This window comes from Mastigoproctus giganteus, chromosome 9, assembly GCF_048544385.1.
Source record: "Mastigoproctus giganteus isolate SK-2022 chromosome 9, ASM4854438v1, whole genome shotgun sequence".
Taxonomy (NCBI): Eukaryota; Metazoa; Arthropoda; class Arachnida; order Uropygi; family Thelyphonidae; genus Mastigoproctus; species Mastigoproctus giganteus.
Window position 1 is genome coordinate 37,009,820 of NC_143583.1, and position 27,687 is coordinate 37,037,506.

At 38.6% G+C, this 27,687-nt stretch overlaps 1 protein-coding gene across 2 annotated transcripts in view; it reads left to right on the forward strand.

The window, feature by feature from the left end:
- Window positions 1–27,687, forward strand: part of grp (serine/threonine-protein kinase grp) — a 121,712-nt gene that overhangs the window by 88,656 nt on the left and 5,369 nt on the right. For both annotated transcript variants that reach the window (XM_090382071.1, XM_090382069.1), the window contains one exon: window positions 17,385–17,513. In XM_090382071.1, the coding sequence (XP_090238197.1) occupies window positions 17,385–17,513 (129 nt within the window). The remainder of the gene's footprint in view (window positions 1–17,384; window positions 17,514–27,687) is intronic.

Sequence of the window (27,687 nt, forward strand, 5' to 3'; positions counted from 1 at the left end):
CCAATAAATTCACAAAAGTTTTGCTAGTATGAGTGACTAACCACAAGTTCCAGTTAATATATGAAAAGTTCAAATCACCCATTATAAGACATTCTAATTCATTGGCCCCCTCTTTCTCTGTTCAGTTTTTTATTTATTTTTTTATTTTTATTTTTTATTGTACTTATCAGAGTCATAAGGACTAAGTACAAAAAGTATCAAAAGTAAAAGTGAAAAACTGATTTCCACACCTACTCATTTTTTGCTTTCCCAGTCTTATGTTGCACCAAACTGACTCAGTGTTGCACTGGCCACCCATGTAAACTGGATGCACTGCCATAGATTTTATGCTTTTTAACTAAGAGCACAACCCTCTTCCTATTCTGTTTTTTCTTTCTGTAGAAATTAAGTACTACCTTCATGCTATTTCTGTAGAAATAGCATGAAGGTAGTAGATCCTGGCTGCCTCCACGTGGCATGGATGGGATGCTGTGACCAGGTGTTGCTGCTTCCCACTTGCTAAGAGCTAGGTACTGGCAGACTACATAACAGAACACATCATAACATTTACACACCCAACACACTACATACAAATGGCCGATCTTGGCATGAGCCTCAACACAAGGAGTAATAGCGGCTAATGGGGGAAACCCTGGGGTCTGCCCCAACAACACATGAATATCCCCTGTAGAAATAAAGAACCATGGAGCTTGGTTTATCAGATATCAAGGAACAAAAGGGCTTGCAGAGATGTTTATAACACAGTCAGAGTAAGATGGTCAAGAGACTCAAGACTGGATGTCTATGGTGGGTTCCATAATTAACCTATTCCCCAAAGATATATTGGATCTAGATTCACCTGAACAAATGCAAATATGTCATGATAATGAACCCTTTACACTCCTGGATTTGGGCACTGCGATGGCAGAGCTCAATGGTAAGAAATGCCCCAGTATTGACCTGATTGAGAATATTCATAGTTAAATTTTTTGAAAATTTTCCACACAATTCTTTTAAATTTGATAAGTGTTTACTAGAAGGAATATTTCCTTGTCAATGGAAAATAGCTCTACTAAAGATACTGCACAAGTCTGAGAAATTAATATCAGATCCATGGGCCTACAGACCTATTTCACTTTTAGCAAACCTAGGGAAATTGCTTGAGTGAATGTTAGCCTTAAGAATCCAAAAAATGCTAAAGATCATCAATTATGTTCAGAAGCACAATACAGCTTCAAGAAAAGACAGTCAACAGAAGATTATAAATCTTCTGACCAACTGTGTCCAACTCGCCTGCTAAATACTTACTCGCTGTTTGTGGACTTTCAGGGTGCGTTTGACACTTTATGGTGGGAAAGTGCCCTTAGGAGCTTGAGATCTGTAGGGTGTGATGTGTACATCTACAGTTATGTGATCTTACTTTAGTGAACGACAGACATTAAGGTGGTGGCAAACCATCTTACGTACTGGGCTTGGATTTCAAGAGGATGCCCCAATGATCAGCATTGGGATCACTCTGGAATGCTGTGCTGGATCAGTGGTTAATGAGGGAACACAATGGTATCAGTAAGATAGCCTATGCAGATGACTTGGTGATCATTGCTGATGGAAGCAAAAGGAGAATAACTGAAGAGAAAATACAGCCTATCTTGGGCCATAGTCATCCAAGTCAAACTGAAAATATGCCCCAGTAAAATAGTTTTGACTTTTAAGAATCATTTTAACCACAATAGACCACCCAGAATCAGACTAAATAATACCCAAATTCTCTGTATTCCAAACTAAGTATTTGGGTATTACTGTAGGTGATAAACTGTTTTCTGCCTCATGTTAAAACTAAAGGACAAAATCTGTTTTTTCATAGCCTCAGTTATCAGAGTCAAGGAAAGAGTGGGGATTATCAAAGAAAACCTTGAACCTTTACTATAAAACCATATTTTTTTTTCTTATTATATCATATGCAGCAAGTGTTTGGTATCAAAAGTAAAAGTGAGAAACTTATTTCCACACAAAGATCAGTTCTCTTGATGATCAATAATATTCCAAGGACTGTTTCAAATAACGCACTCCAAATACTTGGCAGTACAATTCCTGTAGATTTATATATTGCTTTTCGGGGTTTGATTTACTACCTAAAAAAAAACAGTAAGAATGCTTGGAATTAAGACTGACCCAGTCAGCAACTTTAAAAGGGAGAAGAAAAGGCTTTCGAAGGAATTTACTGTTGTCTGGCAAAAAAAAAATAGTATGAGAGTGAATTTGAGCTTGTAAAAAGAAAGTATATTGTGCAAGTGGAATTCTCAACAACCCTTGGAGTTTTCATGGTTTAGGCCTTCTATGACAACTTATCTGCTAACAGGGCATGGGGGCCCTCCAGGCTAAGTTATTTGAGTGTGGCCTGGAGCCTCATCTGTACTGCACATGTGGAGAATATGAAACATGGATTCATGTACTTCTGAACTGTCCATTGTGCTCTCAACCTAGAGTGGATTTAATGTCTGCAGTTCCAAACTTATTGGAGAACAATGTAAATATCTTGGTCAAAGACCATAACTTTACTGCTCTGCAAACCTTCTCAAGAACAGTTTTCATATTGAGGACTCAGCTAAGAACTTTAGCTTCTTCTGTGAATTGACTTCACAAAAGGTTTGTATGAACAGAAGATTTAAGTTAATTGTTATTGCGTTGATTTTTGTCACTTGTTATTATAAAGATGTTTCTGTGAAACTTCGAGGCTTATGAGAATCATTTAGTAGCTATCTCATTGTGCTTATCAACAGGTTTGAAAGTTTCAGCAGACAGACTAGACAGTGTTGTTAATTGTCCATTGTGTTAATATTGTTTTCTTGGTTCTCAGGAATTCAAACTGAGCATATTTAAAAGTGTTGTATATATCTATTTATTATAATAATTACCGTTTCTCAGTGGTAGTGAGGATAACTTGTGGAAGTTCTCCACTAGTATTGCACTACATCCGGTGGGTGCAGAATTTGTGCATTTGGCACAAATACTTAACGTAAACCCAGGCCTAAAGAAGGGCACCGAGCAGCAGCTGTCTTATATTGGCGGTGGTGAAATACCTCACATTTTTTTGGCTAGATTTGTTGAGGTTCTATGCCAAAACAGATGAACTAGGTTATGGGCTTTTGCCTAGGAGCCACCCTTGACTCTGGATATATGTACGCAATGCATCAGGTCAAATGTAATGTCTTATGTGTAACGAGTATGTTAATGTATATAAAATTGTGTGTATATTATTATTAGTATGCATAATTGGTTGGATTTTAGCATATAGTTTAATAAATACTTTAGTGCAACATTAATATGTATATGTAATAATTGTGTGTAAAAATAAATGGAAATGTACACATTGTACTCCCTATATTCAAAACTTGCCGGTGGGGCAGGCAGCTGTGACGCTTGATTTGCCACCTGAACAAAGGTGAATCAATCCATCTGGCAATTGCAGTGGACCAATTCTAAGAAGGGTCGGCATTTGTACATCTTTATGCCTTCAGTTCATGTTGTGAGCTGGGAACAATATTCCTGGCTCAGATTTTGGCTTGCGGCTTGTGCTGTTCTCACTGGACATGGCCTGAGGTCAAGGCTTTTGTTTGGGGTTGTCTCCAGCAGAGCTATGTGCTTGTGGAGAGCCAGAAATTGGCCTCCACATGATGCTAGATCCTCCATATGAGGACATTAGAATACAGCTGGAGAGAGAGGGATACTTTTTCTTACTGAAAATAGCTTAAAGGAATTAGCATAAGTAGAGGCATATGATGCAAGAAAGCAAGCTTATACAGCATCAGCCAAAAAAAAAAACACTCCCATTTCACCTCTGTTTGTTCCAAGTACCTGTCCAGCTCAGCCTTAAATTTATTTAGGCTAGCAACTTCCACAACAAAGGATGGAAGTCTGTTCCACCAACTGACCACCCGCTGGCTAAAGGCAAACTTCTGCACATCTATCCTACATCTGTTTTTCCTCAATTTGAATTTATGCCCTCTCAAATGATTATTCTGAGCAAGAGGAAGAATCCCATCAGCATTGAGCATGCTCAAACCATTCAAGGCATTGTACACCTCTATCAGATCACCTCGCTGGTGCTTAGTCTCCAGACACTGTAATTCGCAAAACTTAAGCCTTTCTTGGTAAGAGCACCCCTTTGTTCCATTCACTAATCTTGTTGCCCTTCTCTGTACTCGTTCCAGCAGCTCTACATCCTTCTTGAAATGAGGCCTCCAGGCCTGTATACAGTACTCTAGTTGTGGCCTGACCATTCCCTTATACAAGGGAATGATCACCTCCTTATCCCTGTTAGAAAAATTCCTATATATCATTGACAATACACCATGAGCTACTCTTACAGCCCATCTGCACTGCTCAGAGAACTTCATATCTGCCTGCACAACCACCCCCAGGTCCCTTTCATTCTCTACCACTGTCAGTGTAGTACCACAGATTTGATACATTGCTCTGGGGTTGCTGTTTCCCATGTGTAGTACTTTACATTTGTCAATGTTAAACTTCATTTGCCACCTCTCAGCCCATCTGCTCAACCTTTCCAGATCCTGTTGCAGCAGCATAGTGTCAGTAGTGTCCTTCACAACCCTGCCAACCTTTGTATCATCCGCAAACTTGGACATTAAGCTTGATATACCATCAATATAATTTATAAATACAGAAAACAATGGACCCAATACTGAACCCTGAGGGACACCACTAATAACATTAGTCCATGATGAGCATTAGTGCCCATTGATTACCACTCTGTCTTCTCCCACTCAACCATCCCTTTATCCATAGCCTCAATTTGTGCAACAGTATCAAAAGCCTTTCTAAGATCCAAATATGATATCAGAGTTATTCCCTGCATCCAGTTCCTTTGTGACCACATAGTATTCAATCAAATTGGTCAGGCAAGACTTTCTCTTAACAAAACCATGCTGTGTCCAAGCTATAACTGAAGTCTTGTCTAGATGATCCTGCAGTGCTTCTTTAACCAGTGCCTCCATTAATTTTTTTTTGTAACAAATTTATAATTACTTGTGTTGCCCTTTGATCCTCCTTTGCAAATTGGTCACATTTGCAAATCTCCAGTCCATGGGTATCTCCCCTGAGTCTCTTTTTTGTTTAATGATAGAAATAGTTTTGGGTACTTGCAATTTGTTAAAGTTGCATATTTTAGAAGTAAGGCAATGCCTAGTTAGAAGTAGAAACCTACCTCCTCGTGGTGGGAGCGTGATTGGCCCGTCCCTGCTGTGAGGCCAAATGGTCGCTAAATTAACTTGTTTTTGAGTTGACCAGTTGGTCTTTGCTTTACATAATAAACTACTAGACTGATAGTTGAAGAAATACGAATGACAACTTAGTCGCATATGGGTGAGAACCCAGGTGGCAACTTAGGAGGGAAGCTCACTCAAATGTACACGTACTCCCCATATTCAAATTCTGGATCCCTTATCTGTGCGACACCTTGATCTCTGATATCCCAACAATGTGTCTTTGATGGCTTGATCAGCACTTCAAACTTATTTAAGATGCTCGTAGCATTGGTGTACATGCAAGTTTATGTGCATCTGTTCTTATTCTTAGTTTTCCTAACGTAGCCCAGGTATTTACTTGTTTAATGATGACTTGCAGCAGGCCTTAATCCCTGGGATCTTGCTTTCTGGGCTGCTGCATTCCAATAGAAGCAGTTGTTCCAATGGAATCACTTTCACCTTCTGCCTGCAGCTCTAGTTAAACTACTAGTTTGTATATATCCCCCCCCACCACCCTAAGCTAGTAGTTTTCCAACCCACTTATCACTGCCTTGCTAGCATTAGCAAAATTCTTGCATGCTTTCTATTTAAGCATATCCCATCCCTGTAGAAGCAAGTCTCTCCTGTTAGCAATGAGCACTTGCACAACTTTTCTAGTGCTGACTGATTGACAAGGCTCTCGTATATTCCCTCATTATGTCTGAGCAGAATTGCAGACATTTGCAAATTTAACTAACTTGCAAATTTTTGTAAACTTTGCTATGTACTTAAGTTTAATCCTCAGTTCTCCTCCTAATATCATTAGTGCTAATGCACACAATATCTCACCTTTTGTGCTCTTAAAAGATATCTGCTCTATAATTTCATCTATTTTTGCACCTGGCAGACATACCACGGGCCTATTCAAAGTATTCTTCTTGCACAATATATTTCCCACTTCCCTGACAATAAAATCAAATACAGTAACTACTCCTGGGACAAGCACATTTTGTGTTGGAGATTGCCACTGTGTTGTCTGATGCAAGTGTGAGTTCTGGTGTTGAGTTGGGAAGCCAAGAGCTTGGACTTCCTGTTTTCAATTCCTTTGAGGGCATCTACCCTGCTCTTTCAGCCAGAGAAGAGGGGGAAAAAAATACAGAACAGAACTTCCCATATTACCTCTCCATCCTCTCTAATAGATTTTGTGTAGGTCTTCCTTGAATTTATTCAAACTATCCACTTCCACAATAAGTTTGTGCCAACAATTAACTACCCACTGGTTAAGGCAAATTTCAACCATTCTTCCTTGATTGGAAGTTATGTAGTGTGAGCAAGAGGAAGTATGCCATCAGCATTGAGCTTATTCAATCCATTTAGAGCCTTAAACACTCAGTGAGGTCTTCTTGTGCAGGTTCCTAGTTTCCAGGTGCTGCCACTTGCACAACTGAAGTCTTTCATTGTAAGTGTATACTTTTGTGTACCTGATTAATCTTGTTGCTCTTCTCTATGCCTGTTCCAGCAGATCTACATTCACATCCTTAAATGAAGCCATATACAATACTCGAGGTGTGGCCTAATCACCTCCTACAATGGGCTATCCTTGTGGGTAAAGTGCCTGCCTGGCAACCCAAAGGTTGCAGGTTTGAATCCCACCTTGGGGGGCTTGGATCAGAGTAGTGCCAAAACCTTGGGAGGTTCATTATGGCCACAGAAGCTGATGCACCAACAACTAACCAAAAAAACCCTCCCACAATGGGATAATTGCCTCCCTCTTCCTGCTGGTGAAATTCCTGTATATCATTGAAAGAACCCCATGAGCTTAACTAGCAGCCTGTCTGCACTGCTCAGAACTTTGTCTGACTTCATAATTATTCCCAGGCCCTTTTCATTCTCCACTACCCTGAGTGTAACACACAGTTGGTATGTTATTTTGGGGTTTCTGTTACCCATGTATGGTACCCTGCATGTGTTGTGGTTCTGATTGCAATAGCTTTTCCCATCTAATATTTTGATTATTTTTGTCTATTGTTATTTTTGTGAATGGTGACTAGTGTGCCATATGGGCAGTTCATTTTATCAACAGTTTATGTGCAAGATTGAAAGCTTATACTAGTTATTATATATTGGGAACCTTGGTTTCCTTTTTGTGGTATTTTGTGTTAAATCTGGGGAGAAAGAATTGATTTAATTGCCATTGATAATTTAATTTGCATATTTATTAGTAAACCTTTATCATTGTTTCTGTTATCTTACTATTTTTAAGATATCTTAATAATTTGTGTACATTGTTGTGCACACTGCATGCAAGGTTATGCCATCCTTTTATGTTTACTGTGTTTATTGGAAGTTTAATGTTCCTCATGACTTTCAGGTGTTGGTGGGCATATCAGCATATGGACTTATATTCTTTATACATATACTGTTGCAAATAGATACATTTTGCTCTCTTGTATAATTATATTTTGGACATTCATTTTCTTATTACTGATATCTTGTGCAATCATTATTTCTCAACAATTTGACAACAAATTGCTGCTGTTCTCATTAACTATTGAATTGGTGGTGTATATTGGTGTAAATGGAATAAATATGCTGAGGTGGTGCCTCAGCATATTTATTCCATTTGTTTGGTCATCTGTTGTGTGCCCCAGGTTTCCTTAGTCAAGATTTTAGGAATTTATTTTGATTCTAAAGTCTTCTTTAAAGTTCTACTGCCAGAACCCTAAGAGTTCAGTTTGCTGAAAGTGTTATGGGTATTCAAGTTAGTTTTATCACAGGTTCACTGTATTATTATTTTTAACATGTTGACTGCCAAATTAAAGTATTTGGCAAGCAGGCCCAGGACTCTGCCTAAGACAAGTCATACCAGTTAGCTTGGACTGGTATGACTTGCCTCTCAGGTGCAGCTAAGAGTATACTTGTAACAAATATGTGCAACTGATGGATAGTGGGCATTCTGGGATAAGAATGAAAAATCAACCACGGCATCACAAATCATTTATAAAAAAAATGATTCACAGATACATGAAGTGTGTTACTAAGACACAATGAAAATAATATTGTTTGAAACATGGAACTATGATATTTCTTAAAACATTCTTCTACACAAAGAGCAGGCTTTTCTTGGCACGCTGGACAGTGTTTTGCAGTTTTTTATTCCTTGTGCATACTCGACGTGGCTTAGTCAGGTTCCCCCCCCCCTCAGTTGTATAGTCTCTAATGAATTTAATGTTCAGACCTAATCTTCTTTGGAACATTTAACTTTTTCTCCAATCAAAGATTCAATAAATGTTTCTCTGAATTTTAGAGATTTTATGGTGGAACCTGTAACTTGATGGAAAAGGAGGTATGCTTTATATTTCTAAAATATGTAATGCAGTTTTTTTTTCATTTATCTGATGTTTTTCTTAGTGCTGAATAATGAGAGCATCTGATCAATCTATACCAGACATTCTGCTATTGTAATCTCAAATTATGTTTGGTTTTATCGAAATTTATCCATTCTGGTTATGTACCTCGACCATTTAAATGTGTATTTTTTAGAAATATTAAACTTCTTTTATCCCTCCACTTACATACTACAACAGGGTCAACTTCCCCCTTCAATTTTTGCATTGCCAAATCTTTTGGATTTTCTTTTGGTGCATAATGTTCTACAAGTTTTTCAAACAGACAATTTTGTCAGAGTAACAGAATTATTAAAATTGTCCATATGTAGTAAGTATCCCTTGTCTAAGAAGTCCTGAAGCAAGTATAACACTACTTCAGCAGTATGATCTGTGTTTTGTTCAGTTTCTGATTTACGAGAATAAATTTATTTTCAGAACAAGGCCATTGGACTCGCACAGTTTGTAAAGTTTTTTGATTCTGTATTTGTGCTTTATTTTTATGTACTGGTGGAAATTGTCTCCCATGCCACAACATCATAGACTAGTCAATACAGATGTTTTTATTTGGTACGTAATTATTGTGCATAACATTGTTGAAATGATTCAAAATTGGTCTTGCCTTGTATAGCCTGTCAGCAGATAGTAATGACTTATCTGCAAAGTGAAAATATAACATCAACTGGAATCTATTTCAGCTCATAAATGATTGCCATAACATTGTGGAATGCACTTGTACTCCAGTAATGCTCTATTGAAAAAAAAGAACAAGAACCCATTTGTAAGAAAAGTCCAAGAAACACTTTCATTTCTGAGATGTCAGTGTCCTTCCATCTTGACAACCTGGCATATTTTTGTGATTGTCCACATTTTTCAATTTCTTGTGAAGTGTATAAATTAGTTTGTTCAACTAATAATGTAAGATTCTTCCAAAAAATATTGGTCTACCAATTTTTGTACACTAAGTTCTGTTGTGTCCACTTTCAAACCAATGTTCTCTCCAAAAATAAATTGTGGAGGATCTTGTGCAACTTCATTCCACAAATTGTCATTTGATAAACTTGCCTGTGGAGAATTAGGATTGTCTTCAGGCTGGGAGCTGGCTTCATCTTTGCTATCCTCATTTGAATCGTTAGAAGGTTCATAATGGTTTCTGTCAGAACCAGAATCGTATGAATCATCAAAACTCTAAATTCTGAGTCGCTCATATTAGCATAGAGCTCAAGCTCTTCTTTGGTCAGTGGTCTCTTCTTATCCATGTATTTAGGTTTTATTACTAAATACAATGTACACAGCGCAGTCTGTATCACCAACTATAGATTTACACACAGCGCTGACTCGTGCAGCAAATTCTGCAGGTAACAATATGTCTGAGGTAATAGTTAACTCGTAGCTGGCTGTAGTGAGAAATTTTCTATTACACACGCCGTCTACGCGATAAATAGAATTTTTTTTTTTTTTTTTTTTTTTTATTACACCAATAAGCTTTTTAAGAGTTTTGGTGATGAATATATATTATAATTTGGGTTTTGAATAATTTAATATGCCTCACTCAGGTTGGTGTCTGAGACCCAATTAAGCTGTAGCAGTCAACAGTTTAAAAACTATTTTTTGTGATTCCTCTTTTTATATAAGCTTTGATGAGCAGGTCAACAGCTACAAAGTTATGATTACCGTTTGAGTTGCACATTTTGGTTTTTTAGCATTAGTAGAGGCATATGATTCAAGAAAGCAAGCTTATGCAACTCTGCCAGAAAAAACTCTCCCATATCACCCCTCTGTTTGTTCTAAATACCTGTCCAGCTTGGCCTTAAATTTATTTAGGCTATCAACTTCCACAAGGGATGGAAGTCTATTCCGCCAACTAACTACCTGCTGGCTAAAGGCAAATTTCCACACATCTATCCTACATCTTTCCTCAATTTGAATTTATGCCCTCTCAGGTGATTATTCTGAGCAAGAGGAAGAATCCCATTGGCATTGAGCATACTCAAACCATTCAAGACTTTATACACCTATCAGATCACATCACCGGTGCCTAGTCTCCAGACACTATAATTTGAAAAACTTCAGCCTTTCTTCATAAGAGCAACCCTTTGTTTCCATTCACTAATCTTATTGCTCTTCTCTGTACTTGTTCCAACAGCTCTACATCCTTCTTAAAATGAGGCCTCTATACAGTACTCATGGTGTGGACTGACCATTGCCTTGTACAAGGGATAATCACCTCCTTATCCCAGCTGGAAAAATTCTATTCCTGTATATCATTGACAAGATATGAGCTACTCTTGAAGACTGTCTGCACTGCTCAGAAAACTTCATATCTGCCTGCACTATTCCCCAGGTCCTTTTCATTTTCTACCACTGTCAGTGTAGTACCACTGTTAATGTTACTCTGGGGTTACTGCTTCCAATATATAGTACTTTACATTGTCAATGTTAAACTTCATTTGCCACCTTCATTAATGGCAGTGTGCTACTGCAACAGGATCTAGATAATTTGGGCAGATGGGCTAAGAAGTAGCAACTGAAGCTTAACCTTGACAAATGCAAAGTACTGCATATAGGTAGAAGTAACCCCAGAGAAACGTGTCAACTGTGTGGTTTTACACTTAAGGTGGTAGACAATGAAAAAGACCTGGGAGTAATTGTGCAGTCAGATATGAAGTTTTCTGAGCAATGCAGACGGGCTGGTCATGGGGTTTTTTCAATGATATATATATATATATAGGAATTTTGCTAGCAGGGAGAGGAGGTGATTGTCCCTCTGTATAAGGCAATGGTCAGGCCATGCCTTGAGTACTGTGTACAGGTCTGGAAGCCTCATTTTAGGAAGGATGTAGACTTGCTTGAGTGTGTACAGAGAACGGCAACAAGATTGGTGAGGGGAATGAAGGGATCCTCTTACCAAGAGGCTTAAGTTCTGAAAATTGCAGTGGCTGGAGACTAGGCACCTGCACAGTGATCTGATTGAGGTATATAAGGCCTTGAATGAGTTGAACATGCTGAATTCTGATGGGATCCTTCCAGTTTTTCAGATTACGAACCTAAGTGGGCATCAATTCAAATTAAGAAAAGACAGATGTAGAATAGATGTGTGGAAATTGCCTTTAGCCAGCGGGTAGTTAATTGCTGGAGCAAACTACCATCTTTCGTTTTGGAAGTTGATAGGTTAAATAAATTTAAGGAGGAACTGAACTTTTTGGCTGATGCTTCATAAGCTCATACACTTGCTTTCTTGCATCACATGCCACTACTACTACCACCCCTCAGCCTATCTGCTCAACTTTTCTAGATCCTGTTGCAGCAGCATACTGTCATTAGTGTCCTTAACAACCCTGCCAACATTTGTATTGTCTGCAAACTTGGACATTAAGCTTGATATACCATCATCAATATCATTTATAGATACAGAAAACAATGGACTCAACCTCAAGGGACTCCACTAATAACATTAATCCATGATGAGCAGTGTCCATTGATTACCACTCTGTCTTCTCCCACTCAACCATCCCTTTATCCATAGCAGTAATTTTCCTCCAGTGCCACACTGCTCCAATTTGTTCAGCAGTCTTCCATGTGCAACAGTATCAAAAGCCTTTCTAAGATCCAAATATAATATTTAAGTTATTCCCTGCATCCAGTTCCTTTGTGACCACATCAAAGTATCCAATCAAATTGGTCAGGCAAGACTTTCCCTTAAGAAAATCATGCTGTGTCAGAGCTATAACTGAAGTCTTGTCTAGATGATTCTCTAGTGCTTCTTTAACCAGTGCCACCATTATTTTTTTTTCTGCAACAGAAGTTAAACTAACAAGTCTATAATTACTTGTCACCCTTTGATCCTCCTTTGTGAATTGGGGTCATATTTGCACATCTCCAGTCCATGGGTATCTCCCCTGAGTCCAAAGAAGCTCTCATAATTATGGCTAAGGGTTTGCTTACTTCTTTTGCTGCCTCTTTTAATGTAACTGGATAGATCCCATCCACCCCAGGTGGCCCTTTTTTATGTTCATCTTCAATTTCTCCTCCACTTTCCTCAGTTTCTACAAAATCATCTAGCTCACTGCCAGAGTTTAATTCACCTCTAGCATTCCCCTCCCTGAATAACTCCTCATGTGTTAATGTAGATGCAAAATACTCATTTAGTTTGTTAGCCACCTGAGCAGGATCATCAACAGTTGAACCATCAATATCCAGTGGACCAATCTGATTCATCCCTTTCCTTCTAGAGTTCACATAGGTAAAACTCTTTGCTGTTTTTCTTTGCATCCTTTGCCAAGGATTTCTCATAATCTGCCTTTGCCTGCCTAATCTCCTTTGACTTGGTTACAGACCAGCTTATCTATCATAGGCTTTCCATGTCACTCATAAATTTATATTTATCCGATGCATTATTCTCTGCATATGTCTCATTAGTTCATCTGACATCCATTTAGGCCTAAACCTTGAACAATATTTCCTAGTTGGTATGTAAAACCTAGTAGCTTCCAAAATAAATTCTTTGAATGATTCCCATTTTCAATTTGCTGTTAGTAACATCATCAGTTGGTCCCACCGTATAGAATTTAAATACTGTCTCAGACCACCGTAGTTGCCTTTACGAAAGCAAAAACCCTTCCCTTTACTCCTGACGATAGTTACCTCTTTGAGTAAATCCTACTATGATTGCTACCACCTAGTGGTTCCTTTATCTGCAGATTCTTAATGCATGAAGAATCACTACTGATAATCAGATTGGGAGTATTATTCCCTCTGGTTGCTTCCTGAACATGTTTTTATGTAGAAAACAATTGTCCAATAAATCCACAAAAGCCTTGCTAACGTGTGAGTGACCAACCCACAAATTCCAGTCAATATCTGGGAAATTAAAATCCCCCATTATAAGACACTCTGATTTACTGGCCCACTCTATTTCTCTGCACAATTGCTCATTATACTCATAAGATTCATTTGCCCTATAACACAAACCTAATTTTTCCTTTCCCAGTGTGTATGTCACACCAAACACTCAACATTTCATTGTCCACCAACATTAATTGGATTCACTTCCTTAAATTTTATTTCTTAACTCCTCTATTCTTTCTGTACACAATGTACTCCCCAAATTCCAATTCTGCATTCCTTATCTGTATGACACCGCGTCTCTGATATCCCAACATTATCTGCGTTTGATGTTTTGAACAATACCTCAAATTCGTCAAATTTATTTACCAAACTCCTAGCATTGTTGTATATATGCACCTGTTCCTATTCTTAGGTATCCTAACATAACCCATGTGTTTATTTGTACCACAGTGACTCCCAGTAGTCTCTGAAATACTCTGCATCTTGTTTTCCAGGCTGCTGCTAATTCCAATAGAAGCAGTGGAAGAATCACTTTCACCTCTGCCAGTGGCTACTGTTAATCTATTAGTCCTTGTATCCCCCAAGCTAGCAGTTTTCCGACCCACCTGACACTGCCTTGATAGCATCAGCAAATACTCTTGCACACTTTCTATTTAAGTGTATCCTTGCTGCTCTTTGTAAAATAATTTCTTCTTAGCACCTGAATCTGGAAATAATTTTTAATATTACAATACTTGTGATGAACTAGACAATTCACTGAATGTTTAGTGTTTTCTGGCATTCATATTTCAGTGAGGACTTGATGGAAGATGATACTGTGGATTGTTACTGATGTCAACCATGGTAACAATCCAGTTTATATAGATTTAAAAATATTGAATTTTTTTTTAGCTATATACCCATGGACTGTTACCATGGGTGACATCACAGTATCAATACACATTACATGCTGACATCGTCATCTATAATATCCCCATGGTGATCTTTATCTACAAATCACAAAGCCATATCCAGTTTAAAAAATCTTTAATATGTATAAAGACTTAAAGTTATTTTGACCAACATCGTGGCGAGATCTGATATTCCTTACGTTTCAAGGGTACAGCTCTAAAACAGTGTTCACAGGCTGGCCACTAGTTAGTACACTGGACTGAACCTATTGGTAACTCTCTAGGATGCTTCCGGATCAGCTAGTGTATAATCTTGCTACCTCTACTGTGCCAGATGGTGACTGGAGGGAGTCAGAGTAGTGTGTATTCAGGGAGCATTGTCGAGGCCACATTATGTCAAGGATCTGGGTATATTCTTACCGTGTGTACACCATATCCAAAAATTTCATTACTTCATACAGCATGTCCCACCCACTTTTTCTTACTATTGAATATACCATGAATTGTCAAACTAATAGAGCAAGCTTATCTGCAAAAAGGTCTAAACCTCCCAAGCACTTCCTAATTCATTTCACAAATATGTGGTCTCAATTCTAATCTCAACGATGTCCATTTCCACTTGCAGTCTGCCAAACCCCATGTGCTTTTTCTGACAGAATCTCAGTTATCCGTTGATTCAACTACTGCTTATCTCAGATGCTGAAATTATTTGATGTATGATTCCTTTTGCCTCAAAGGTGGTACTTGTGTATATGTGTGTTCTAATATTCCCTGTCAGACTTGGAAATTTGGAATCTCCTCTTTGATCTTCTCTGGCTTAAAATCTCTCTACCGCATTTGTGTCAAATTCATCTGTTGTCTCTACCGTTCTCCCAACTCCACTAATCACTTGGAACCCTTTGACTTCCTCTCTTTGCAACTTGACTTTCTCCAGTCCAACTTTCCTATAATTTTCCTTGGTGATTTTAATGTTCACAACTCTAGCTGGCTTCGGTTTTCTAGTCACACCAACTCAGCTGGACGAGATGCTGAGGCTTTTGCAATTACTAATGACCTTGCACAGATTGTTCATTTACCCACAAGAATACTGGACTATCCTAATCATACAGCCAACACGCTTGATCTTTTTCTCACAAACAACCCTTCTACGTACATGGTCGAAGTGAGGTCCTTTAGGCACTTCAGACCACAGCTTGGTGATTGGAACTATTCCCAACCTAGTGTTGTTTTGCATTACAAGGATGCAAAATGGGATGACCTGCAAGTTTTCTCTTCCTTGGTCAGATTACTGTTTCAAAACTTATGATGTCAATGTTTGCTCAGATTGTCAGTGAAATTATTTTTGCAGGAATGGAATCCTTTATCCCACACTCCAATTTAAAATCTCATCCTTTATCTAAACCTTGGTATTCCAATAAATGTGCTAAGGCTGTTCAAGAGAAGAATGTTGCATATCGTAATTGGCTTGTTTCTAATTCATTTTCTGCCTACTCCAAAGCTTGCAACAATTGTAAAGCAGTTATTAATCAAAAAGGATTGTTCTTCTGCAAAAAGGATTCTTCTGCTCCTATGCTTATCTTTGGTGACACTCAGATTTCTAGGCAAAATGATATCTCTTTTGGGATTACCCTGACTTCTAATCTCTCTTGGCACAAGCTCATTACAAATATTGCTTCCTCTGCATCTAAAAAACCTGTTCACTCTGTACAAATCGCAAATCCACCCTACCATGGAATATTGTTCCATGAGTTGAGCTATTACATGCAAATGGATGAACATGGCAAAGACAATAGATGTATTTTATATAATATGCTGAAATGGCTAAAAAGAATCATTTCAGTGGATGCTATTCACTCTAAGTCAGCAAAGAAATTTTCATAGCAGAAAACAAGCATATTCAACATTCTCCCTGTATAGATGCAATAATTAATGAATGTTGTTAGTGAGAAATGTGGAAGAGGAAAAAAAAAAAAAAAAAACAACCTTTTTCCCCCAGTTTCTCAGGTAACAACTAGGAAAGGATAATTGCAAACCAGATGTAAAAAAAAAAAAAAATTTGGTTTTATCTAGGACAGTTACCTGGAATAAGTGCACTAATCCTGTGAAACCAGAAAAACTTAAAGGGTTTAGTCTTTTTCTAAACCCCTTGGCTTTATGGCCGTGAAGGCCATAAAGCCTAGGGGATTAGAGCCTCCGGAAGTATCAGGAGGCTTGAACAATTTTTTACAAAATGAAAAAAGGTAATTTTCTTTTTTTCCTTCCCTATCCTCAATTTAATACCTTGCCTTATACCATGTGCTTGTTCCAAATGATTTTAATTCTAATTTCTACAAAATTACTACATTTAAATCCTACACAAAACTAATTTTTATTAAGAACACATTTTTCCTTTCTGAAAACACTCAACTATATTTTATTTTAACTTGATCTTTATTTTTACCTTAATAATTGACACTGTTATTGACACTTAATAATTGGGACTACCTTGTCCATTCTGTATAGCAATGTGCTAATTTCATTTTTTTTGCTTTTTGGCCTATCACCTTTCTTCTACTACTATGGACAAGTATAGAAACTCAGTTCTTGATACGTGGTCAGGTGTAGTCCCTGATTTAAAAAAAAAAAAAAAAAAATACCTGGCCATGTATCAATATTTACTTTAGCTGACATCAGATTCTGCATATGTCTTACCTGTATTTGACCTTTTATCTAAATATGTCCCCTCCATATCTGATGACAGCTCTGCCACTTTTTATTTTATTTGTATTATATTTTACCTTATTTTGCTGTACAGTTCACTCATCCCTACTGGCTTTGTAATTCAGCCCATATTTTCTTAATTCATCATAACTTTTAGGACATTAACATTCTTTTGCCTTTTACATATCTACTATCCTTACCCTTCTAGTCACTTCCACTTCATGTAATTTTAACCTCCATCTATGCACACTTTATCTAATATCTATTTGTGTGTGTGTGAAATTTAATATTAGTGTTACAAATGATGTGATTTTACTATATTTCTTTAATTCTTGTAGGGTCCACTGCAACGTCTGGTTAAACGTATGACAAGATTCTTTGTACATACGGATGCAGAAAGAACATCCAATGAGTTGAAGAGTTTATTTGAAAAACTTAGTTATTGTTGGAGGATTACACCTGGACAGGTTAGAGGAAGATTATTTTACTGGAAATATTTAGTTATCAGAATTAGTTTTAGTCATATAGTGCAAGGAAGCCACAGGCTTTTGCTGTACCAGATGAAAAATAAACAAATAAAAGAAAAACCACCTGTTTGTTTCTCTCCCCTTTCTCATATAGGTAACTGTCCAGCTGACCTTTGAATTTACCTAACCTATTGGCATAAACTACCCACAGAGGTAACTCATTCTAGTAAATAAGAACTCACTAACTAAAAAAACTTACTACAATCCACTCTAAACTTTTCCCATTATTTTCGAATTTCCAGACCTATTTCTGGAATCACTTATAATGGAAAATTGATTTTGGTCATTTTCCTATCCTTCCTCTCAGCCTTTGTAGACCTTGATTAGGTTCTCCCCCCTCTGATTGCCAAGTTCTGCAGCCCACAGTTTTTTTCTTCTCCCCCCCCCCTCATGTGGATGCTATTTTGCAGAAGTCATTAAGTAGATTGCCTGCTTTTCAACTTATTTGAGAGGCTCTTTTTTTTTTTTTTTGCTTTTGAAGGTGTGGTCTCCATACTTGGACAGTGTTCTAATTGCTGTTTTTGAAGTTTTCCTAAGTGGGATTATGACTTATCTCTACAAGAAACATTCATTAAATCATTGATAAGAACTGTTGGCTTTCCTTGTTGGTTGTCTACACTGCTCAGAAGTTGTCTGTAAAAGGAAATAATAGCTCCCAAATACAGTTCTTCCTCAACTGTTTTTAGTTCAACCCCCATTAACTATGAGCTATTTTGGGATTACTAAACTTAAGTGTAAGACCTTGTATTTTGCTGTATTAAAACATAGCTGCCATTTTTCTCACTATTCAGATCATCCTTAAGCAGCACTACTTTGCACTGAGGCCCCGGGTGCCAAGCGTTCCGTGACCAAGTGATTTTTGTGCGTTCCAAAAAGCGTTATATCCAAAGAGCCTTTGAACAAATTATATTTCGTTCCAACTACCGTTTTCTTTATTTATAAATTACTGCAGCACTTTTGCACTACAAGAAGTAGGCAAAGGCCCAGAAAGGGAAGCCACCTTTCTGTTTCTATTTCTAACAGTACTAACCAATTAACTCAGCCGCTTGGTCACCTAGTGGCACTGCTCCTGCCTTCCCGTGGCGGGGCCGGAAACCTGGGAGGTAAAGCAAACCCCCAGGGCCAAAAGGAGCAAAACATGGAATATGACAACTTCCCCCCGATTAAGACTGCAAATCTGAATAATACGGATTTGCATCAACCTGATATCGACTCTACCAATCCAAAGAGACTGAAAACGGATACTCATCGAATTGAACATCCGAGTTTTCTGATTCTCCATTCACTGACAAACCAACCCTTAGGCAATCTATCGCCATTTCTAATTCAAAAATGTCTTGAGAATGTAGCTGGTTCCCCGAAAATGGTGAGGCGACTAAAATCTGGCGACTTGCTTGTAGAGACCACAAGCTCTAAACACTCTGAGTCTCTACTTAGACTCAATTCATTTGGTGGAATTCAAGTCAAGGTGTCCCCACATGCCACACTAAATACATCCAAAGGTGTAATTTCAGAATGGGACCTAATGAATGTTTCAGAGGAGGAAATTGTACAGGAATTGCAGGAACAGAAAGTCACACAAGCCAAAAGAATCATGATGAAAAAAGATGGCGAGCTAACTCCAACTCGGAGCATCATACTAACATTCAGCTCACCAAACCTACCTTCGTCAGTGAAAGCAGGGTATTTGCATTGTCGCATACGGCCATACATTCCAAACCCAATAAGATGTTATAAGTGTCAGAAATTTGGACACTCACAAACAGTCTGTCGAGGTGACCCAGTCTGCCCAAACTGTGGATCGAAAGAGCATACCCAAACTGATTGTAATGCCCAGTCTTCTCTTTGTCCCAACTGTAAAGGCAACCATCCAGCCTTCTCCAAAAATTGTGAACAATGGAAATACGAGAAAAAAATCCAGAAATATAAAATAGAAAACAAAGTCTCGTTCCCAGAAGCACGAAAGCAACTGCAAATACAGATGCCTAGACGTACATATGCCGAAGCCTCTAAAAAATTTCATTCAGTATCCATCCAAACTGACACATCAATTCCACCAAACATCTCTATTGCTGAATGGGCTCGATCCCTGCTCTCTTCTGCACCACAATCATCAAAGCAACATATATCAAGCAGGGCTAACAACACGCCAATCACCATACCACCTGCTGTCCATGCAGCCCCTGTAATATCCGTTCAAACAGAGAAACCAGATCCCGTTAGCAAACAGCCAGTTGACTCCATCCTTATGGATACCAATGAAATCCCCAGTCAGGAAGAAACAGAAACGATTCTGGAGATCCATCCGGAAGATGAAATAGACAAGAGACCAGTTTTCTCAAAAAGAGATAAAATCAAAATTGACCGTGGTAAACAGACTTTTAAAAAGCAGACAGACTCAGCTCCCTCATCTAAATCTAAACAATGAATAATATAGTCCAGTGGAATTGCAGAGGCTTGCGTAGCAATATTGATGACATCCAGGAAATAATTAAACGTCATAATCCAGTTGGCATCTGTTTACAGGAGACATTTAACTCCTAAGGTATCTCTCTCGATCAAAAATTCTTCTCTTTTCAGAGAAGATAGACCAGTTACAAATAAAGCTCACGGTGGGGTTGCTATTCTCATAGATTCACGAGTCCCTTGCAGGCGTATTCCTTTGCAAACCTCTATTGAAGCGGTTGCTGCGCGAATAGCAATTGGAGTCACTATAACAGTTGTCTCTATCTATCTACCGCCCACTCAGCCTTGCACTATTCATGAACTTGAAGATCTAATACTGCAGTTGCCAACCCCTTTCTGTTTATTGGGCGACTTCAATGGACACCATCCATTGTGGGGCTCTCCCAATGCAGATGGACAGGGACAACTTATTGAAATGCTCATTGACAGGCAGAATTTATCCATCCTAAATACTGGTTCACCAACTTACATTCATCTCCAAACAGGAACTGTGTCCTCAATAGATCTATCTATATGCTCTCCAATCCTTTTTCCTTGTATTGAGTGGACAGCTTTGGATGATCCACTGAACAGTGATCACTGTCCACTAATCTGTAAAATTCAAACTTCACATTCTGTGACTTCAGAAAACTGCATGAAATGGAAATTTTCCAAGGCTGATTGGGCAAAATATACTTATCACGTATCATTTGATAATCAGATAATTGAATCTTGTCCAATTGACATAGTCACCAGCCATATCACTAAACAAATCCTAGCAGCTGCGTCTATTGCCATTCCACAGTCACAGTCAAGCTCTCGTAGATCCATAAATTATTGGTGGAATGAAGACTGTAGAAGTGCCAAAAAAGAAAAAAACTGAGCCTGGAATATATTCCGCAAACATCCTACTACCAATAATCTTATAAATTATAAAAAACTCAGAGCCAAGGCTCGCCATATCAGGAAAAAAGCAAAAAGAGACTCCTGGATCCGATTTGCAAATTCAATTAATAAAAATACAGATTCTAGAATAATATGGAGAAAAATAAAACAATTAAATGGCAAATTTCCTCCTCCATCCTCCCAAATTTTCAACTGGAATGGACAGGAGCTGTGTACTCCTGCAGAAATTGCAAATGCTTTAGGCTTTGTATTCTCACAGCTGTCTGCATCGACCGCATACGACCAGTCATTTCAGAAGATTAAAGCTTCAGCTGAAAAATTTCGATTGAACTTCAAAACCAAATCGTGTCTATCATATAATCGGCCCCTCACTATGATTGAACTTCAAGAAGCTATACATACCTCAAAGAACAGTGCTCCTGGTCCAGATGGAGTGTATTATACAATGCTTAAACACTTAGATAACAAAGCATTATCCTTGCTGTTAACTTTCTACAATCGTATTTTCACTGAACATTCATTCCCCACATGCTGGCATCACTCCTATGTACTGGCAATTCCCAAACCAGGGAAAGATCACTCTGTCCCTCACCACTATAGACCTATTTCTCTTACCAGCTGCTTGGGCAAAACCCTGGAAAAAATGATACACCACCGACTAACCTGGTATCTTGACTCCAAACATTTAATATCTGATAGCCAATTTGGATTCAGGAAAAATCGATCATCCCTGGATCTCATGGTCAAAGCTGAAACAAACATCAGGAATGCGTTTATCCGAAACGAGCATCTCGTTATGGTATGCCTTGACATAGAAAAGGCCTTTGACACCACTTGGCGTTTTGGTATCTTGAAAGATCTACATTCCCTTGACCTCAGAGGCCACTTACCATATTTCATACAAAACTTCCTTCAGAATACAACTTTTCAAGTCCGCTATCGGCAAGTCCTCTTGCAAATCTATATACAACAGGAAGGAGTCCCGCAAGGCTCAGTTCTGAGTTCTACCTTATTTGCAATAAGAATAAATAATATAACCAAATGCATACCAGTCCCTGTAAACACATCTCTATGCCGATGACCTGACTGTTTCCTGCAGTTCACAGAATATGAACTTCATCGAAAGGCAACTACAAACCTCTCTTAACAATATTGAATTATGGATGACACAGAATGGATACCGACTATCACATCAGAAATCCAGTGTCATTCATTTTTGCAACAAACGAAAGATGCATCCTGAACCAGAGCTTCACTTAACGAATCATCCTATATTAGTCATGAAAAGTATTTGTCTCCTGGGCCTCATTTTTGATAGTAAGCTTAATTTCTTAGAACATATCAAATATCTGCGGACTACTTGCCAGAAAAAAATGAATATACTCGGAGTTCTTTCTTCGACAACATGGGGTGCAGATCGCTATACCCTGCTTCAATTGTATAGAACTCTAATTAGGTCTCGTCTTGATTATGGTGCCCCAGTTTATGACTCTGCCAGGGAAAGCGTACTTACACGCCTTGCACCTATTCAACATTCTGCCCTCAGGATTGCTACAGGAGCTTTTAGGACATCGCCAGTACAAAGCCTTTATATTGAAGCCAATGAAGTTCCACTCTGTCTCAGAAGAAAGGTGTTACTTCTGAATTATGCAGCTAAAATTCGAAGCATGCCTACCCATCCAATTTGGCCTATACTTAGTGACCCACAGTTTAAAATCTTTTATAGAAATAAACCCAGTGCTGTTCAGCCTACTGGTATCAGATTACAAGCACTATCAGAAACTTGGAATGTCCATCTCGAAAAAGTCCTCCAAGATCCAACCTGTCCAGTCGCCCCATGGGCCTATACTATACCATCCTGTGACAATTACTTCGTAAACTGGGGGAAGCATTCCCTGGCAAATATCAATATACAACAGCTCCATACTGCTCACACAGAGAATTATCCTCTTTTTACAAAAATATATACAGATGGATCAAAGTCTGATAGCGCAGTAGGTGCTGCAGCAGTATTCCCTTTTAACACCATCTCTCTATCACTTCCCACAGAATGCAGCAGTTATACAGCTGAGTTATTTGCCATCAAGCTTGCCCTACAAAATATTCTCCATCTGTCCATCAAAAAGAGTATAATATATATACGGACTCGCAGAGTGCACTTATAACCCTACAAAACACCTCCTCACCAAAGAATCCTTTAATAAAAACTATAAGAGATATGTTGATACACACTCAGGAACGCCAGCTTGTAGTTATCTTTTGCTGGATCCCAGGCCACACTGGGATACCTGGAAATGAATGTGCAGATTATGCAGCCAAACATCCTTCTAATTCAGAGTCATCATGTGCTCTCGTTCCATATGCTGACTACAAATCTAATATACAAAGAATATGTAAGGAACAATGGACACTTATATGGCAAAATAAACCAGATAATAAGCTCTTTCAAATAAAACCAGATCCACAATTATGGGCCTCTAGCTTCCGGGAAAACAGAAAGGAAGAAGTAATCCTAGCCAGAGCAAGAATTGGACACAGTCACATTACCCACCTATTCCTCCTCACAGGCAATGATCCTCCTCAGTGTACACACTGCAATTCTCAACTCACAATGAAGCACATTCTTGTTGAATGCACCTTATACTCGCATGCCCGGCAACTCTCATTCAGTTTTCTTCCTAATCTTAAAGAATCTTTAAACCTCTGTCATATCATAGGTAATAATGCCAATCTCATAGAATTTTTCTCATTTATCAAACGGATAAACTTATATGATCAGTTTTGATTGTTTGCAAAACAGTCATCATGAGTATCGTCCACATCGCTGATCGGCGCAATATGGCCTGAGCAGCCCTTGCGCCAAAAATAACAACAACAACTTTGCACTGATCTTTTAATGACTTTCCCAAACTTTGTATCACTGCAGATTTTGACATCAAAGTCTAAGTTCAGAAAAAGACTAAACCCTTTAAGTTTTTCTGGTTTCACAGGATTAGTGCACTTATTCCAGGTAACTGTCCTAGATAAAACCAAATTTTTTTTTTTTTTTTTTACATCTGGTTTGCAATTATCCTTTCCTAGTTTGTTACCTGAGAAACTGGGGGAAAAGTTTTTTTTTTTTTTTTTTTCTCTTCCACATTTCTCACTAACAACATTCATTAATTATTGCATCTATACAGGGAGAATGTTGAATATGCTTGTTTTCTGCTACTATGAAAATTTCTTTGCTGACTTAGAGTGAATAGCATCCACTGAAATGATTCTTTTCAGCCACTTCAGCATATTATATAAAATACATCTATTGTCTTTGCCATGTTCATCCATTTGCATGTAATAGCTCAACTCATGGAACAATATTCCATGGTAGGGTGGATTTGAGATTTGTACAGAGTGAACAGCTGTTTGGAAGAAAAGTAATGCTGAGAGCGAAAGGAAAAACAGGTTTTTTAGATGCAGAGGAAGCAATATTTGTAATGAGCTTGTGCCAAGAGAGATTAGAAGTCAGGGTAATCCCAAAAGAGATATATCATTTTGCCTAGAAATCTGAGTGTCACCAAAGATAAGCATAGGAGCAGAAGAATCCTTTTTGCAAGATATAAGACAAGACTGAGTTTTAGAAGGATTGAAATCAACTAAGTTGTCTTTGCCCCACTGGAGAATTACCCGGAGATCGCCATTTAAGGAATTGGTAGTAGATTTTCGAAAAGTTGAAGCTGATTGAGCAGGGCAAGGTTTCTCAAAATGGAAAGTGGAATGCAATGTACTATCATCGGCAAAACTATGGATAGGATTTCCAGTCAATGGAAGAAGGTCATTAATATACAAGTGGAAAAGAGTGGGGGAAAGAACTGAACCTTGGGAGTCACCGGTATTAGTGGAGAAGTTAAAGACTGAAAGCTATCTACCATCACCCTCAGTGAGCAATCATAAAGAAAACTGGATAACAAATTACAAAAAACAGTTGGCAAACCATAAGATGGAGCTTGTTTAGAAGAATGTTATGCCAAACACAATCAAAAGCCTTTGAGATGTCAAGAGCAACTGCTTGTGCTTCACCCAACTTTTCCATGGAATTAGTCCATAAAAGGGTAACATAAGCCAGAATATCACCAGTGGATCGACACTGACTGAATCCATACTGGCGATTGTTGATCAGACAGAAGGTTTCTAGGTAGTTTAAGAGTTGGCAGTTAATTGATTTCTCCATTACTTTAGAAAGAGTAGAAGTAATTGCAATGGGATGATAATTGGATGGGAGGGATTTGTCACCCTTTTTAGGAACTGACTGGATTTGAGGAAATTTACAAGTAGAAGAAACACCTTTGGAATAAGAAAGTGAAAAAGGTGGCAAAGAACAGGAGTAAGCTCAGGAGCACAGTTTGAGAAAAAGTGGAGAAATACCATCGGGACCTGGAGCTTTCTTAGCATCAAGATTCGTAAAAATTTTGACTTCCTTTTGAGAGAAGACCACAGGAGGCATTGAATGGAGCATGGTGGGAACTGTTTTACCAAGATCATTAATACAAGATTTGGAAGAAAAATGGGATGCTAGCAGGTCAGCTTTATCCTTGGCTGAAGTGACAACAGAACCATCTGGTTTGGACAGAGGTGGGAGCAGATGGTCAAAATTTGTGGCCAATAGCAAGAGACCAGAATGCTTGGCTACCATTAGGGCAAGAAGCAAGTTTTCTACTCTTAGCCTGTTCAAACTCTAGTTTGGACTGATTAATAACTGCTTTACAATTGTTGCAAACTTTGGTGTAGGCAGAAAATGACACTGAAGAATTAGAAACAAGCCAATTATGATATGCAACATTCTTCTCTTGAACAGCCCTAGCACATTTTTTGGAAAACCAAGGTACGATAAAGGACAAGATTTTAAAATGGAGTGTGGAATGCAGGATTCCATTCCTGCAAGAATAATTTCACTGACACGACCTGAGCAAACGCTGATTTTTAGAAGTTTTGAAATGGTAATCCGACCAAGGAAAAGAAATCTTGCAAGCCATCCCATTTTGCAATCTTGTAATTCCAAACAATAAGAGGTTGGGATTAGCCATGACATAAAGGCTCCATTGGAGAAGAGACAATCACCAAGTTGTGATCTGAGGTGCCTAAAGGACCTCTCACTTCGACCGTGTACTTAGAAGGGTTGTTTGTGAGAAAAAGATCAAGCGTGTTGGCTGTATGATTAAGATTGTCTGGTATTCTTGTAGGTAAATGAACAAACTGTGCAAGGTCATTAGTAATTGCAAAAGCCTCAGCATCTACTAGCTGGGTCGGTGTGACTAGAAAACAAACCAACTGGAGTTGTGAACATTAATCACCAAGGAAAATTGCCTCACTGTTAGGAAAGTTTGACTATAGAAAGTCAAGTTGCAAAGAGGCAGTCAGAGCTCCAAGTGATTAGTGGAGTTGGGAGAACGGTAGAGACAACAGACGAATTTGACACAATGAGGTAGAGAGATTTTAAGCCAGAGAAGATTCCAAATTCCCAAGTTTCTGACAGGGAATATCGGAACAGACATACTCACAAGTACCACCTTTTGAGGCGAAAGGAATCGTACTGTGAATAATTTTGTCAACTGAGATTAGCAGTAGTTGAATCAACTGATAACTGAGATTCAGTCAGAAAAAAATACATGGCGTTTGGCAGATGCAAGTGGAAATGGAAATTAGTGAGATTAGAATTGAGGCCACGTATATTTGTGAAATGAATTAGGAAGTGTTTGGGAGGTTTGGACCTTTTTGCAGATAAGCTTGCTCTATTAGTTTGACAATTCATGGTGTGTTGAATAGTAAGAAAAAGTGGGTGGGACATGCTGTATGAAGTAATGAAATTTTTGGATATGGCATATGCATGGTAAGAATATACCCAGATCCTTGACATAATGTGGCCTCTACAATGCCCCCCCCCCACATACACACTACTCGGACTCCCTCCAGTCACTATCTTGGCAGAGTAGAGGTAGCAAGATTATACACTAGCTGAGTCAGAAGCCTCCTAGAGTTACCAAGAGGTTTGGTCAGGTGTACTAACTAGTGGCCGGCCTGCAAACACTATTTTAAAGCTGTACCCTTGAAATGTAAGGAAGATTAGATCTTGCCAAGATGTTCATCATAACCTCAAAAGTCATCAATCATACTGCATGATGGAAGAGATGGAAGGGTTCTCCGGAACTTAGCTCTGGGGACTAAACATGAGTTCCACCACTTCAAGCCTCCAATAAGCAAGGTGGTGGTGGTATTGCACCAGTTGATGAGTCATCTACTACTTGTTACTGCCTGGTAACACAGAGGGGTGGCATTCCTCCATGTGGTGTGGGTGCTGCACCTCAACCCCTGCTTACATTGGTTCACACGGTGGTCACCCACCATGTGCTCGTGCATGGAGGTTATACCCAGGATTACTAACAGTCCCACAATAGTGAAGGTGCAAGCAGAGGATTTGGCTGTCACAGACCATCCGGACTTTGCCAAAATTGGGTCCACTTGACTTGAGTGTCACCTGAATATCAGTTCCATCAGCATTTTAGACTACCTGGTAGCAAGTACAGTTTGTCTGGCATATCTGAGAGAATGTCTGTGACAACCTCAAGGACCTTTGAGCACACTACAGTGGATAAGGTATGCTAGGCATTAGTCTTAAAAGGACTAGACTATGGTGTATAGTCTAGTACCTGCAGGTTGGTGCTCAAGAGTGCTGGATGGTCCCTGGTTAGTGCAGGGAGTTTCTTGATACTCTTGAGGGCTAGTGAAGCAT